This window comes from Seriola dumerili, unplaced genomic scaffold (genome assembly GCF_002260705.1).
Source record: "Seriola dumerili isolate Sdu_G_001 unplaced genomic scaffold, Sdu_1.0 BDQW01002174.1, whole genome shotgun sequence".
NCBI classification, from domain to species: Eukaryota; Metazoa; Chordata; class Actinopteri; order Carangiformes; family Carangidae; genus Seriola; species Seriola dumerili.
The window spans coordinates 475,644-493,097 of NW_019176429.1; the positions used below are offsets into that span (position 1 = coordinate 475,644).

Here is a 17,454-nt window from a genome sequence, read left to right on the forward strand (position 1 = left end):
ATGTGTGTTTGCTGCAGGGGTTTGATTTACTTTTACATAGGAACCAGGAACGTTACTATGGAATTTGTCCTGGGGGTCCAAACTTTTCCCATCTGGAACAAAATCTGGGATGCTTGTGTCCACATGCACACCTCTAAAGTTATATTCTGACAGTGATAGATAACTATTTTGTAGAATTTAGTTTTTGCTGTATAGAATATGAAAATAAATGTGATTATAATCTCCTGACAGGTTATAGTGCTTTAATAATGCAAATTAACCAACCTACCTGCATCTTCTTGGACCCCCCCCCCCAATACCATAGCACGACACCTCAAGAGGTGTGAAGATTATGAATTTCTGTAACTGGAGAACAAGAGTGAATTCCTCTGACAGTAATTGTATTTGCCTTCCACATGCTTGCACGGTCACAGTTGTGCCAGTTAGACTTGATGAGATCCCTCTGGGCCTTATTTGCAGAGACAGTATAGGCCTTTGTTGAACATACAGCTCTGGTGTTGTTGGTGGCAAATATTCTCAGGCTGTTGTGTAACAGTCTCACTGGTCAGTGGGCACTTGGGACTGACACTTGCAGCCTCTGTGTGTTAACAAGCATGTGTATTAGTGTCACTGTCCCTTTGGAAATGTATTTAAAAATTGTTTAGGCATGGACATTGTGCTGTGTAGGCCTTCACTGGGAAACTAATTTTATTCCTTCATTTCTGAAAAGTAAATAATGTATATAACGGTTAACATGGAGTAAATATTGCTACACTCAGGTCATGTGTTGTCTGTGGACATTTGTGAACTTTATCAGCCTTAAAGAGAAGTTTACATTCTGTTACTATGTGGGTTGCTATGGCTGATTAACATATTTTCAATAAGATAAGATAAGATAGTCCTTAATTAGTCCCACACTGGGGAAATTTGTGTCAAACAGCAAAGTGACAGTACAAGAAAGACAAACTGCAAAATGGCAGTCAATAAATGATAGATTATAATATAATATGTGCAATTCGATATTTACATTTACAAAAATTTACAAAATATATGTGTATATATGTGTACATATGAGGAATAGCATATATTATCTTATCTTAAATACCCTTAGATTTGAGTGCATCCTTAAAAGTAAGAATGCATTAACTTAGGCAACATATATCACTTTCAATGAAAATTAAAGGGATTTAATGTCATTTACAGAAAATATAATTCAACTGTAAAAATATAACCATAACACATGTTCATCTATCACTGCACTATTTAGTTTGGATCTTTTTTCATGTCACTAGTTTCACCATCTGAGCTGAAAAGGTGGACAAAGTAGCATCTTAGAGTAACTGTGCTATTTTCAGTCCTTTTTTTTTTTACATGAACTTAAGTTACACTCAATTCGATTCAGATATAATACAGAATAATGGCTACATAATATATATGTTAAAAGTAATTATTTTGAACAGTTCACTTGCCATTAAAACTTGATTGAAGGAGCATTTACGGCTGCTATCTGGAGAAGTAATGTAAGAGCTGTTATGGCGAGGACGAGCTGAGGATGTACGCTGTTATTTAACTGCAATCCAAGGTGTCGGATGGATCGGGCTCCGGGAGGGAGGAGCCGCTCACTGTGGGCTGAGCCGACTGATGTCCGGGCAGGTCAACCAGGCGTGCTGGGTCTAAGGAGAGAGAGGAGAGGAGAGGAGAGGAGAATAATCACAGACAGTTGTTTTTAAACGACCTTGTGATTTTTCCACACTTGTCTCTCTGAGTTGTTGAAAACAGTGATCCACAAGATGGGGAACCGGGTCGCCCGTGAGGACTACGAGTGGGTGTACACGGACCAGCCGCATGCCGACAGGAGGAAAGCGATCCTGGGTGAGTTAGCTTATCCTTTAGCAAATATTTGAAAAACCCATACTTGATTTAACTTACATATAACGATGCTAACTTATCTGTGGGACTAATTTAATGGCATTGTCGTTAGTTAAACATGTAATGGCGTATATATACCACTACCGTAGTAGTTAGCTGACCCGGTTTGCTAATGTAACCAAGCTAACGGTTCCATATCCGCCCGTGTAAATCCCAAGTCCCAGTTAACTGACCTAGGTTATGCTTAACGTCGGTGACTAGCTTAGGCCCATTGTATTAACTGACACCCAGTATCTTGCCTGTTAGAAAAATATAGATATACAGACTATATTTACACAAGCTAATTGCAGCTAGTTAGCTTAATGTAACATATTAACGTTAGCAGTGCACAGCCACTCCCTGAAACATAGCCACCCTCCGTGCTGTTCACAGGAAAGTTACGGTAACGGCTTGGATAACTGCCATAGGTGGACTTACACAAGTCTGTGACAGTTACTCTCAGTAGATGCTTTAAGGGAGATATTATAAGTGGCCAGACAGTATATAATAATCTCTTAGGACGAAAATTATTATATATCTCATATTAAAGCGATGCCAGTATGGAAGCAATTTATTTATACATGTACATTTACGGAAGCAGACTTAGCTGGGTAACTATTGTGAACACATTTTGAAGAGCAGAGAAGTACGATGTAGCCTTATTTGTAATCACACTAAAACACAGACTGTTCAACACTTGCTCCAGGCCTCAGTTATACTGGCCCGCTTGTTTTCATGATGCCAATGTTTTACTTTCTTACACGACAATGTTACATAAACTCGAGGGTCCATCTGACGTAAATTTCGTCATGAGTCAAATTGCCCCCTTTTATGAGAATCACATGTCAGGTACATGACTTAGTTTTGGATTATTTGAGGGTGTATGTGTTTTATGTACAGCAGTTGTATATCTATTGGTGCAGCAGATAACTGCAATAAACTTTCAAGTGTGGATACCAGTATGAAAATTGTATGTTTAACTTGAAAATTTTTCCATTAACTTGAAAAATCTCGCTACATACTTGAAATTTCAACATTTCAACATGGCCGCCATTTCTGTTATAGGAAACATATTTTTACCACAGAATTTTACCCACAGGACAGATTTCAATCCTATGTTTATGACTAGGAGGATGTGTCACATTTACAACTCTTAAATTTCCTCAGAGCTTTATTTGTGCAATGTCTAATATGTAATGTTAAAAATCTCCATAAAACACAATGTATTTGCAAACAATTTATTATGAATGATTTCCAAAAGTTCTGGAAGACAGTTTACTTATCTAAACCTTAGCTCACTCAGCTAACTCGCCAGCGCTGGGCTGGGCTTTTTTGTGAATAATATTTTTTTGTGAGTAATATTTTTGCTGAAATATACTCATTCATTATACTCATTCATTTTTTACGGTGTACAAAATTTTTCCTTCAACTCGGTTAAAATGTATGATTTGACACATAGATGGTTTATATGATAAAAAAAAGGGGATTAACTTCCTGATGAACTAAAAAAATAAAATTTCCTTGCTAATAACAGGGACCATCTTGAATTTTCAAGTGGCTAACGTCTTTTATCATAAGAGGAGGATTTGTGCCAAGTTTAGCATTTGTATCCACATTTGAAAGATTATTGCAGTTATCTGCTGCCTTATGTCTTTTGATTGTTAACAGACAGAGTTAATTTGTCAACACAAAGTACTGCTGTTGTGTTGAAAGTGAGACCAGAGTCATGGGTAAAGATACTCCTTTCCCTGGGCTTAATTATTCATGTTGATACATACTGAATACTGCAGTATCAGGAGACATAGGCACTGCTACACTACCGATCAGTGTGGGTGCTGTGAATGTGTTTCCGTGTTTCCACAGAGGTTGTGGACATGAAGAGCAGGAAACAGAGTTTATTTAGTGCTGGGTATGACACCTTTAAATAGAACTTGTTCATAGATCTAACATGTTTTCATTAAGTGATTGTTCATTTTACTCTTATTTTAATTTAAAACACATTATAAGCTTATTAAAATAAAAATTAAAAAATAGTTTTTTTGGTATTTGTGTTCAAACTCAGGTAAACCTTTCAAGATATTCTACTCGCACCAGGATCCCAAAAAATGTCACTACACTGCACATCTTTAACTTTATTATGAAAGCTTACCAGCAAAATTTTACTTGATTACTTAATTTACTTCTGGTATTATAACTTAACTTCCTTGTTAGAGAGAACAGACAATACAAACCTAGAAATGTGTGCAAAATACTTGGCTTCTTTGCAGAGGATCTGTAAATACAATGATTACTATGTAAATTTAGGAGGAAGCGTTTTTAACAGACTCTGACCTTTTGCTCAGTCTGTGGTTTCTGCTCATGTTGGAGTTTTGAGCTACTATATCTGTAAGTTCTGCAGTTTTTCATCATATTGGGCCCTTGCCATTGCTTGTAAAGAGCTTAGTTGTATGCAGTCACATGCCTCAGGCCTCTCCCACTGAGGGCCAGCTCAGCCATGTAACAGTGGGGGGCGTTGAATGACACAGGCTGTGGTGATTGCTGAGACTTGTCTTTCAGCTGTAACCTGCTGGTCCTCAGGCAGATAGACCATGTTTATGTAACCTGGGGGGTTTCTTTGTTTCTTTTTGCATCTTTTTGAAAACAATTGAATATTTAACAGCTGAGAAGCTAGAGCTTTGTGTGACCTGGGATTTTATCATGGGTAGAGATTGTATTCAGTATTCAGCATAATTTTCCATTGTACCATATTTGGCCTTTTTATTGTTGAATGGCCTAAACCCACGATTTCTAGATAAACTCAATGCTGTGAATGCAACTAAATCAGTACTGCTTAACTTCCACAGATATTTACTAGGAGCATACAATATGTATACATTTTCCAATAGCTTCAGGCCGTGCATGTTTTTCCCCATTTGAGTGTTTGTGTGATACTGGTTCCTACTGGGAATCAGTGATTGGCATCTGGCAGTTGTTTCATTTTCAGTGAAGGAGTTCATGATATCAAAAATGAACCATGTGACCCCACCCCCCCACCCCCGACCCCTCAGCTTGATGACAATGATAGATTAACTTTAGTTCAGTAACAAAGGTCAGCAATGCGGCCATGTTCAGTGACTTGTTAAACCCATCAGTTGGCTTATCAACACTTGGCAGTTTGCACAGCCAGCCGCAGTCCGCACACACACTGAACCACATGACATGACTAACTACAAATGAAAGTGTAGCTGGATTCCTCCAGGTCTTTGCAGCTAGATGAATTTAAACATTCTGGTGAAGGACAGTGCATGAGAATGAGTCAGTCCTGGCCTCATCTGCCACAGGTATATGTTAATATTTAGGTTAACCAACATTAACATTAGATTAGTGAAAATAACTTTTGAAACATTCATATGGAAATACAGAAATGTCATACAAGTTTTGTGAGTTCACTGTTGACCTAGGCAATAGTAGTTTAGACAGTCTCAACACAAGGTCCACTTAGTAGCAAGGAACAAGGACAAGGCACATAAAACTGAATCAATAAAAAGCCAAGATAAAGAGTTTCAAAATCATCCAAAAAAACTTCCAGTGCAGATTAGAGCTCTGATACAAAGTCTGTGCTCATGTTTGTTTCACAGCAGCTGCTTAGTTTCCTCTGGATTTCAGTTTGGAGTGAGGCTAACACAAGGGTGACGTTGACGGTATGTGGGAAGTCAGCCATTTACTCCCAACTTCTGTGTCTCCTCCACAGCGACTTGTGTCATTAAACAAACACACCAGGTCACAGCGTTGCTTGTTCTGACTTTCAACAGCAATGTCTTGCAAGACTGAAGAGATACGCCTTGGGTGTTACTGCTGGAAATGTTGGCCACACATGTTAAGCAGTTTAATGTGAAACAAAGTTTTTCCTCTAGTTTTAAAATAACCTTTAAAACTATAACCACCTGGCAGCCATATACACACACATACACACATATATATATATATATATATATATATATATATATATAGGGACAAGGTTCATGCCTGAATACTGGGCTAGTAATAATTGGCACTGGCTAGGAACCATTTTACCTCACCAGTCTGTTGGATTATTGCTAAAAAGTCTTTGTAATGAAGCCTGGAGCTGAATGACGTCTTCTGCAGGTCACGTTTTCCGTGGGAATTATCAGCTAAGATGTTAGTTAACAGGTTATTAAGTGTGTGACAGCTGTCATCAAAAGTGACTCTTGTTTTATTCTCTTTTAATACAACTGTGTAAAGCGTGACTCACCTCACTTCATGTCATAATTAGATATTCATTAAATAAATCTTCATATTAATTTTTGAAAAATTTTGACTTTAAGAAACTAATACATTTGATACAAGATGACAAATTTATGGTTTGTCAACTTTTAGTTCACTATAAAAACCATTAAGAACATAAAAGTTATTAAAGTATTAACTTGTTGGTAGGGAACTGTGGCAATATGGCTAAGAATGGAATGTAAAATAAATAACATGAATGCATGATAACATTAAACATACAGTACAGTACGCCTAAGATACAGAGGAAGCTGATTTCACTAGGCGATTTACTAAAGAACAGAAGATGGACACAGGTCAGAGATGTAATGTCCTTCACCACTGTCCCTTTTCAAACAGCACAGAATCTCTTCATTCCTCTCAGGCTTTTAAAATGATCCAATCTGGCACCATTATCAAATCAGAATCCTTTCAAACCTCTTGATGAACCTATCTTTGTTTAGTCTTCAGCCTTAGAAAGTTACTAAGATTACAAATAACTGACACTGAAAAGATCCAGTTGAAATCTGGAGACTGAGAAGACGGAAGCTGTTTTGAGTTCCAGCCTCTTAATGAACTGAACCCGTCCTGAAAGAAATGTTTGTGCCAAAGATAAAGATAGAAGAAAAAGTACAGATAGCAGCAGAAATCAGTTGTTGATTAAATCTGTATTCATACTTTGAACTAACAATAGCCTGTTGACTTTGGCACAACTCATTTCCAGAAGCTACTTGATCCAAAGACGAAACTAAATGTTGATCCCGGTTTTGATCTGATATGAATAAAATTTGAACTGGGAGATTCTGACACACGAACCTGGCGTGAGATCAGGTGACACTGTTCACTCTGATGGAGACTCTGTTGGAACTATAAAAACATCAGTTAATGCATTGGTGGTTTATGATTTACGCAGTGGTGTAGCACAACAGTGTGGGCCCTGAAGATGCAACTCACACATTAGAAACGTCATTCTCTCTTGGGGCGTCGTGTAGCGTAGTGGTTTAAGCAGGCGCCCCATGTGTAGAGGCTACAGTCCTCGCTGCAGTCGGCCCCGGTTCGAATCCCGCATCGGACGGCCTTTCACTGCATGTCATTCCCCCTCTCTCTGCCTCCCCGTTTCCTGTCACTCTCCACTGTGCTGTCCATTAAAGGCATAAAAGCCCAAAAAAATATACTTAAAAAAAAAAAAGAAACGTCATTCTCACCAATCTTAATGCAGTTCATCATTTCCCCACACACATTAGCATTTGAAGACATTTTCTCATTGTGTTGATGCATTTCTCATCTGACTCTGACAACTCATGACTCAACAGTTTGTTCCTTCATCAGATAGAATGACAGACCTTCAATTTGATACTGTCCTTCATTGCATTGTTTTCAATCAAACTTTTTTCAAATATGTACGAAAGACCCAGGTCATTCACACACACACACTGTTTACAGACATTTTCTAAACTAGGTCTCATTTTTTTCAGAACTCTGCACACAAATCCAAAAATTGCTCACAAAATGTGTGTGCCACATACCTGCTGCAAAATGAAGCACTGAATTGAAAATATTACAAACACATCTAAAAAACAAGTATTTGCATCAATTACCCAACACCTTTTCATTATAGTACATTTTTGGATTTACCATGTTCTAAATCTAAAGCTCTTCTGTCTTCCACAAGCTTGTATATACATTTCCATACAGTGATCTAAAGTGACAATACAGTAATGTAATCGACTAAGAGGTGTTGAAATGTACACAGTACAGTAAACACTTATGCAATGTTGAAACAGAATATAGTTGTTTTTTTCCAAAATGTTACTGTTGTAACTGCAGCACATTGTTGTGTCTGAACATTTTTACTCTATATTTTCTGCCGTTCTCTTTTTCTAAAGTCAGTCAGGTTTTTATCAAAACATCAACATTTGGAGTCTAAGTCTCGAAGCTCTGGTGAAAAGGTTTAATTCATTGGTGACAATGTTGAAGTGACTGACTGACTTTGCATGTTTCGACACATGAACAAGATTTTCATTGTTTTAGTGACTTTTGCACAGGTGATTTAGTTTTTTGAGAAATGATTAACTGTGAGAATGACGTTTGTGATGTGTGATTGCATCAAAGCAATTGAGAAAAACTGTCATCACTGTTCAAATAACTAAATCAACAAGTGAACATATCTCACTCAGCCATGTAGCTGTGGCCCTACACAGATCAGTAGTTGACTGACATTGAAATGCTTCTTTTCATCTAAATATCACTGTTGTACCAACCTCTTTCTCTGTTTTTACATTTACATTTTTGAGTATAAACATAAGGTGAAGTCGTTCATATAAATGTGTGCCACTAGATAATTGTCAGTATATCAATCTGAAATGAATTTCACTCTAGTCTCTTGTTTTGTTTCTACAGCCAAATATCCAGAAATCAAGTCGCTGATGGGACCTGACCCGAGACTGAAATGGATTGTGTGCATGATGGTGGCGATACAGTTTTTAGCTTTCTACCTGGTCAAAGACTTGGACTGGAAATGGGTTTTGTTTTGGACCTATGCCTTTGGCAGCTGTATCAACCACTCAATGACCCTTGCTATTCATGAGATTTCCCACAACACGGCCTTTGGAAACAGCAAGGCCATGTGGAACCGCTACTTTGCCATGTTTGCCAACCTGCCCATCGGCCTGCCCTACTCTGCCTCCTTCAAACGCTACCACCTGGACCATCATCGCTACCTGGGTGGAGACGGTGTAGATGTGGACATCCCCACTGAGTTTGAAGGCTGGTTCTTCTGCACACGCTTCCGTAAATTCATCTGGATTATTCTGCAACCGCTGTTTTATGCCATCCGCCCACTCTGCATCAACCCCAAACCCATCACTCAGCTGGAGCTGACCAACGTGGCCTTCCAGCTCACCTTTGACATCCTGCTCTACTGGCTGTGGGGGGCTAAGCCTGTGGTCTACATGCTGGCTGGCTCCATGCTGGGGATGGGTCTGCACCCCATCTCTGGTCACTTCATAGCTGAGCACTACATGTTCCTCAAGGGTCATGAGACCTACTCTTACTATGGCTCCCTCAACCTTCTCACCTTCAACGTGGGCTACCACAATGAGCACCACGACTTTCCCAGCATCCCAGGACGCAGGCTGCCCATGGTGAGTACACCCGAGTGACTGGAGATCACTGTTAGCCACAGGTGATGCACTTTTCAATCAGGCTGCAATGTCATCTGCATTTCCATGTGGTTAGAAAGGTTTGGATGGAGGCACATCTGTCACGGCAGGAAGCTTTACTAAATCCTCTCTCAAACATAATATGAGAACAGGAAATGTTAACTTATTCTGTGGTCCTTTTAGTTAAAACAGTCAGTCAGTCAGTCAGTCAACAAACATGACAAGACTGGGATTTGTCTCATCACCTTGAGACAAAGGGAGTTTTGTGTTGTTATAACCAGAAAGTGTTTGATATTGAGATCATACTGAGTAAATCAGTATCTTGTGAGAACAGTTCTAAAATGTGTATCATTTGTTATCTCAACATAATGAGTTATTTAGGACATGATTTCATATAGTGCATCTGAAAATAATTTATTCACCATGAGCCTCCTCACTCTCTTTAAATAAGTAGATCAGGGTTGTGAACAATACTTGATTCTTACAGTCTTCTTCTTTTAATGAAAGTGTGTAAGGACTGTGAAGATGCACTCCCTGGTTATTAGATTGTTAACATGCCAACATGCTAAACTATTGACACTAAAGTTTAACATGATAAGTGTTAAATGTGTGTATTTTTGTATTCTTATCTCTGCAGATTAATAAGGACTTGGTTTGAATAATGGATTCTATTTCATACAATAAGACTGAGAACCTTTTGGACCTGATTAGATTTTTCCCTCACATTTGCCTGGCGCCTGTCTTACATAATCAAGGCAGAAAAATAAACTCAAGTCTTCAGCAGTAAAGATAAGACAGACTATAAAACAGCGATTAGAAATGACTGACAGGAGCTGTAAAAGCATGGTCCAACCAAGACCAGTCTACAGCAGCACAAGGTGAAATTTAGTACACTGTAAAATGAAATGAAAGTATATTTCAGCAAAAATGTTACTCACTAAAAAGCTTGCTTACTACCCAAGCACTAGCGAGTAAGCCTAGCAAGCTAATGTTAAGACAAGTCATTCATAATAAATGGTTTTCAAATACATTGTGTTTTATGCAGAATTTTTCACATTACATATTAGACACTGCACAAATAAAGCTCTGAGGAAATGTGAGAGTTGTGAATTTGACTTCCTCATAGTCTAAAAGAGGATTACATTACCAAATCATTGAAATCTGTCTCGTGGGTAAGAAATGGCAGGATTTTTCAAGTGAATAGCCCCAGAGGGATAAACACACCAATTATGCTGCTTGTATCCACCTGTGAAAGATTATTGCAGTTAATCTGCTGCTCTAAAAGACTGTATATTGTGTTGAATGGTGGCAGATTGCACCATCAGTCACAGGTCAATCAGAGCCACATCACTGCTGTATCACTGGAGCAGAAATGAAAGTGAAGCTATGTGTTCTTGTTTTCCAGGTGAAGAAAATAGCAGCAGAGTATTACGATGACCTGCCTCAGTACACGTCGTGGGTGAAGGTTCTGTACGACTTCATCATGGACGACGCATTGAGCCCGTACTCTCGAGTCAAGAGGAAGCTGAAGGGAGACGTCAAACAGGAGTAACTTCACTGAAAGCTTCACTGGATCAGAGCTGCAGCGTCACCGTGACAGCAGCTGCCTCACCGCCCTATAAACTTAACAGCTTCTGCAGATTAATACATTCAACATGTGAAACCTGGGTGGAGATTGTGTACAGGAGTCTTGACGTGTGCTTGTCCTTCACAGGAGGAGGAAATATTTTCACAGACTGTTGTTATCCAGTTCAGAAAAGCCAAGACAAGTGGTGTGAGATTAAAAAGTTTGTTTGTATCTGGGACTGGCTGCACAAAGACCTAGTTCAACTTAATATAGACGTCTAATTTGCCATGTATTCTAAATGAAATAAGACTGTTGCCCATGACATTTGTTGTTCCCCACAGGATGAATTGTAATTGGCTCTGGTGATCTCTCCAGTTCTTAGGTTTAAAACTAACCCCACATGTCCACTGAAGGCAGCTGTGTTTTATTTACAGATGATCCGCTGCCATTCTAGCTGCTGTGCTAATGTTCACTGGACATGTGAGAGCTCTTCACATGCTGGGTCTATCTTCAACGTCTCTGTGTACTGTTAGCATTTAGCTCAGAGCCCCAGGGTTCTCTCTCTCCAGCTCTCTGAAAGGACTTTGGTCATGAACAGACAAACCTCCAAAAAGTTTTCCCAGGTGTTACTGGATCCTAAAACCTCTTGTTGGTGTCTTTACTCACTGCCTAACAGCAGGAAACCACTTGTCAGCAGTTGCATTGGACCAGTAAGAACAACACAGCATCATAGACCAGTCTGAGAAGTCTTTGTGCATCCAGCCCCAGAAACGATCATAAGGAAGCTACACAGCCAACTAACAATAAACCCACACAGGTTTAGTACCATTTACTCCTGTCTGGTGACTGAGTGCAAACCGTGTGAAAGGTGTTCTACGGTTCGTGCTCTGCCACAGATTAACCCAGGCAACTACCTTCCTCCCATCTTGGACTTGCTATTGGTCGACAGCACACTGTGAGTGTGAGTGTGAGCGTGAGTGTGAGCGTGAGTGTGAGCGTGAGTGTGAGCGTGAGTGTGTGCGTGCGTGCGTGCGTATGGATGCGTGCATGTCTCTCTCAAAGTGGACCAAAGTTGGACTGTGAGTGAATCCACTCATTAAAATCCCCCCAATATAAACTGATTGCTGCAACACACAGCTGTCATGTCTGTTTGATACTTCATGTATTGAGTTGATGGGGAGGCTTGCATCAGTTGCTTTCTATTTTAAATGTAGAGATTTGCCTTTTGTGGCCCATGACCCTGTTTTCAACTGTCTGCTTTCTAACGTGACACACGAATGCACCATGACATGATACGACCTGTGAGTGTGACACTCAGGAGACTTTGAGGTTGTGTTGCATGTGAGATCAAAGTGTGTTATTCATTAGTGCCTCAGCTTTGTCTTCACTTCTGTCTTTGTGGTCTTCATTTAAATTTGAAGAATTCATTCACTTTAATGAGAAACTGCCAAGAAGTGAAAAAGTGTTTGTCAAAATCTTTTTCACCTCCTCCAGCTTCAGGTTGTAGAGGCGGAGCTGCAGCTGCACCTGAAGTCATGTCCTCTGTGTTTTACGTTTGAAATGCCTTTAGTAACCTGGAACCAAATTACATGTGGTTGATGCGGAATTGGCTCATTCCACTGCTTCAATATGTAGTGTCATCAACTTTGACTACTTTAAAGCCAATGAAATAAATGAATAAATAAACAAGCAAAGTTTTATTTATATAGCACATTTCATTCCAGGTAGAAGCACAATGTGCAGCGCAAAACATGAATTATCAAGGAAGTTGCCACCACAAAAACTATGGATAATATGACGGGGTATTAGGGGAAACATTGAGGGAAAAAAATCTGAAATTTTGATAATAAATTTGTAATATTATGAGAATAGTCATTATTTAGAGAATAAAATAATATTACAAGAAAAAAGTCATGAGAATAAAGTTGTACATTTACAAGAAAAAGTGATATAATAAAGTTGTAATTGTAGGTTCAGTGTTTTAGAGATGAAACATCAGAAGCTTTAAAATGAAGAATGTGGAGCATCCTGTGAGATTCTACTTTAGCAGAGGTTTCACTAATAAGGAGATACTTCATCTTATGGCTCCGCATCACCATCAGCATCATCATCATCGTCAGGACATTGAAGCGATTGGGAGGAAACTGAGTCTGTTCTATTGTTAGACAAACAGCAGCTGCCAGACGCAGCTCAGACTGACACTCACTGTCCTTTCACCTGTTTGATTGTTGTAACATTCCTAAGAATTATGTTTTTTCTCTCTCAAAATTTCACATTTTTAATTTTTGTTATATTACGACTTCATTGTTGTAATATTATGAGTTTGTTGTAATTTCGGATTTCTTTTTTTTCTTCAATGTGGCCTTAATACTCCGTCGTAGGATGAAAACCATTTCCAATAAGAACACTATTCCTGGCAATGGAGAGGCCTCACACTCTAATTTCCTTGGAACACTCAGCAAATAAAAACGCTGTCGCTAATCAGTGGTCCTCCCCTGCCTGTCTGCCAGGTCTCCCTCTGAGGCGTCATGTAGCAGCAGGAAGACGAAGTTCAGGTAGAAACAAACACTCCAAGAAAAGTTCATTTTTAACCTCAGAAGCAGCAGTTGACAAAACAAGCTTCTGAAGCTTTCGATCATATCACATGATCTTCCTCAGCAGGTGGATTGCCCAGTGGTCGTAGTTTTTCAGAAACCTTTTCAGAGCACTTTAAGGACTTGAGCTGCGATCAGAAGTCCATTCGCGTTTCAAATGTTTTTATTGTGAAGCACCATGAATTTAATACTACAGCCTTTATTGTTAAGAAATAGCAACATATAGGAAATACATACAAATTCAGCATAATACCAGTGGAACGAATCTGAACACAAGCTCTCCTTTCCTTTGACTGGTGTTTGATATTCTGATCGACAGTCTCAACCTCTCTCTGGTCTCTTCCAGAGGCAAAAGGAATCTTCTGCCATTTTTTTCAAACCTTATCCTCTTCATGCAAAAACTGTTGATGTGGAAAGCCGCTGTTCGAGTGACGTGTTTCTTTTCTTTTTCCAGAACAACAGTCTGAGTGTCTTTGCTTTAATAAAACCGCAGAACAGAAGCTGTTTCTGAATAGTCTCCAGTTTATTTGAGTCCTCAGAAGTTCCAAGAAACCTGGATCTGGAATGATCTGAATTCTGATACTGCAGCAGATTTAAGCAATATCACATGAGAGGGAGCGACGTACTGAATATCAGCACAGCTGTGATTCAGATGTTGCTTTTATACAACAGTTCTAGCACCATATTAGTTAAATATTTCATCATTTATCATTAGTCCAACACCTCAGCCAAAGGAAGTGGACTAATCTGATTATTTATTTATCATGAACTGTTTTTTTTATTATTATCATTATTATTATTATTATTATTATTATTATTATTATCAACAATGAGCTAATGGACACATGAATTTCCCAGAGGGGATAAATAAAGTATCTATCTATCTATCTATCTATCTATCTATCTATCTATCTATCTATCTATCTACCTCAGGCGTGAAGTATCCAGGCTTCTTCCTTCATCCTCTTGTGATGACCAGACTTACAGACCAGATTTAATCCAAATATTATTTCTGGAAATATTTTCATCTTTGCAAAGTTCATTACAATCTTAGATAGATAACGACCGTTAATGTAAGGCTAATTAATGGTTAAGCGGAGATACATGTAGTTAAAAGTCCCAGTGCTGTTATACTCTATTTCAGCACTCATATGACTCTCGTCCAATCAAATTGGTTGGAACTAACTGTTGTATAAAACTGCAATAATCTTTCAAATGTTGATACAAGCACAAAAAATGTTTCTGGGGCCATTAATTTGAAAAACCCCATTAACCACTTGAAATGTCAAGACCTCAGGCAGAACCAGAGACACACTGTGGCAGCAATCAGATTACCAGATCCTGTTGCCCCAGTCATCTCCCAGTCATCGGTGTCTGGTAACAGGCAGCAGGTCAGTGTGACCCAGCTGCTGCTGCTGCTGCTGCTGCTGCTGAGTCACAGAACTCCAATTGAACTCATCCAAAATAGTTCTAACCTCTGTTTTCAGTTGGATTGTTGACATTCATGCTGAAATATTAAAACGCTGCTTCTCTAAAACAAAACTGAAGACCTTTCTATTCATTTTCCTGTTCTTATCCATAAAGAACATCTTCTTCATAACACCGTGCGACACACTCCTTTCTGTCCATGGTGTTGCAGCCAACCTCACAGTGCACGTCTCCGGTTCATGGTAACCTGCTGAGAGTGACGGCAGAGGGCTAAAACACATGGTCTCCAGTACCTGGATGAAGGTTGTCTGACGAGTCCCAGTTCAACAGCACCAACATGATGGTAGTACTGTGTAGCATGATATCAGGGTCATTCAGGTCTGTAATTATGTTCGAGGAGGTCTTACAGCAGACCAGTGGGATGATGGGTAGTTGTAACATCATGGTGCAACAATCACTGAGGGATGGCTCAAGGGTCTCTCATGTCAGATGACAGCTACCAGCGCAGTAAGACTGCAGCATCCACCCATCAACATAGTTACTACACAGGCCTTTCTTTTTTTTTTGTTTCACAAACTGTCAGTTTATTCTGAGTTTAAACTGAGTTTTTAACTGACAGTTTATTCTTGGCCGTGAGAACAGTCACAGTGTGATATAGTCGAAAGCTGCAGCTGCGAGTAAGTGGATCTTGAGTGGAGATTGTCTCATCAGCTGTTCACGTGTTATGATGCTGCAGTGTGTTGTTTTTCCACTTGACTGAATTTGATTGAAGTTTCTGATATTTGACCTGATTCACACACAAACACAGAAGGAGCGAGAACACCTATATAATGCATCCCAGTCCAGCAGACTGCAGCCGTCATGACCACAGAGCTGAATCACCTTCAACTCACAGGGACAGGCTGCATTAATACAGGACTGTTGGTCTTCATCCCAGTCCTCGGGCCCTGATCTCTCAGGCCACACAGTGTGGTTCATACTGGGGATTTGTGCATGATAAGACTGTAATATGAATGTTGCCTCATGAATAAGGATTCTGGCACAGAGGTAAACCACCTGGGTCACATTAGGTGTAATTAGCAGGGGTTTTAATCACCTGTGTGCTGCAGTGTAACTAACACCTGCAGGTCAGTACATGTCCCAGCGTTCCTGTCGCAGGCTGAAAAATGCTGCAGTAATATGACACCTGTCTACTGCGTCATCTTATATGTGGGTCATTTTTATGTTTGTTGTTACACTTTTTCACTAATGAAATAAAAGAATAATGCTGCAGCTTGGTTTCAACACATTCTGACCCACATTTGTAGCAGCATTAGAAAAGCAGTGTAAGTTACACAATGATGAAGCAAACACGGGCTGCATTTATGTTGTAAACCCAGTTGCCCAAATGTCATGGGCAAAGTCACCAACTTTCTTTTAATGGCTGCTGATGATGGCATGTGCTCAGTACTTGTACTCCTGGACCTCAGCACAGCCTTTGACACAGCTGACGCCAGCAGCCTGTTAGACGGACTGAGGGCATATGATCAGGCTCAGCTTTATCTCATCTGTCAAATAGGAAATTCTGTGAAGTATGGAGTCCCGCCAGGACCGATTTTATTCTGCTTATACATGCTTCCCCTAGACACGTGGTGTCTCTTGATGACAAGATGACATACAACTGTACCTGCCGGTTAGACCCACTGACCCGAGTGCTATGTTCTCTGAATGTGAAATCATTTCCTTCAGCTGACCTCAGACAAAACTAACATTCTTGTTATTGGGTTCCAGCCCATGTTAAAACAAAATCTGCCATGTGCTGGTTCCCTGTCAGATCATATCAAGCCTGTTACAAAAGATCTCACCATATGGTTCGACAGTAATGTCAGTTCTGAGCAGCATCGTCACAAAGCTTGTACAATCATGTTTTCATCATCTTAGAAATATTTCTAAAATAAGATCTTTTTTTTAACTTTTAAAGACACAGACTGTTTTACAGACCTTCATCTCATCACGCCTCCACGTCCTTTAAGACTTTTCTTAAAACATACTTTTATCACAGAGCTTTTCCTGGTTTTACTTTCCCCTTGAATTGTTTTATTTTTCTTAAAATGACTGTTTTGGTTTTTATACACCTGATTTTATCTGTTTTTCTTCTTTGAAATCTATCGATTCTTTTTTCACCATCTTTGTCAAGCACTTCATAATGTAGTTTTTGAAAAATTCTCTATGAATAAAGATTATCATTATTATGAATACAGTAATTCAACACCTTAGAACAGAACAGTTCCTGTCTCATGATGTGTGATGAGTCAGTTGAGTGTCTCAGGACAGATTTGAAAAGCTTACAGATGTGATGCCAATACAAACATCCAGTTGAATCTGTCAGGACAATAAGGAAATGACACCTGGGTGTTTGTGCTCCTTGTGTATTAGCAGCCTCTGTCACTGCGGCAAACAAGGTTTATACAGTGTGTAATGCTGCTCGTTGTCGAGCCTTGGGAGATGCATGTTGGATGTTGACAGTGACAAACTGAACAGAAACAATCTGTGTGTGATGAAGAGCAGCAATAAA

General features: G+C 39.4%; 1 protein-coding gene across 1 annotated transcript; it reads left to right on the plus strand.

Moving 5' to 3' along the window:
- Positions 1–1,588: 1,588 nt before the first annotated feature.
- Positions 1,589–11,880, plus strand: degs1 (delta 4-desaturase, sphingolipid 1). Its single transcript, XM_022769038.1, has 3 exons — positions 1,589–1,851; positions 8,551–9,293; positions 10,717–11,880. The coding sequence occupies exons 1-3, from the start codon at positions 1,770–1,772 to the stop codon at positions 10,861–10,863; spliced, it is 972 nt and encodes a 323-aa protein (XP_022624759.1). The 5' UTR covers positions 1,589–1,769; the 3' UTR covers positions 10,864–11,880.
- The last annotated feature ends 5,574 nt before the right edge of the window (positions 11,881–17,454 follow it).

What these genes read in the sequence shown, in the direction of transcription:
- degs1 (XM_022769038.1), top strand. Translation starts at nt 1,770, where the DNA reads ATGGGGAACCGGGTCGCCCGTGAGGACTACGAGTGGGTGTACACGGAC. An exon ending in CAGGAGGAAAGCGATCCTGG is followed by an intron (nt 1,852 to 8,550) that starts GTGAGTTAGCTT and finishes TTGTTTCTACAG; the next exon opens with CCAAATATCCAGAAATCAAG. An exon ending in CAGGACGCAGGCTGCCCATG is followed by an intron (nt 9,294 to 10,716) that starts GTGAGTACACCC and finishes CTTGTTTTCCAG; the next exon opens with GTGAAGAAAATAGCAGCAGA.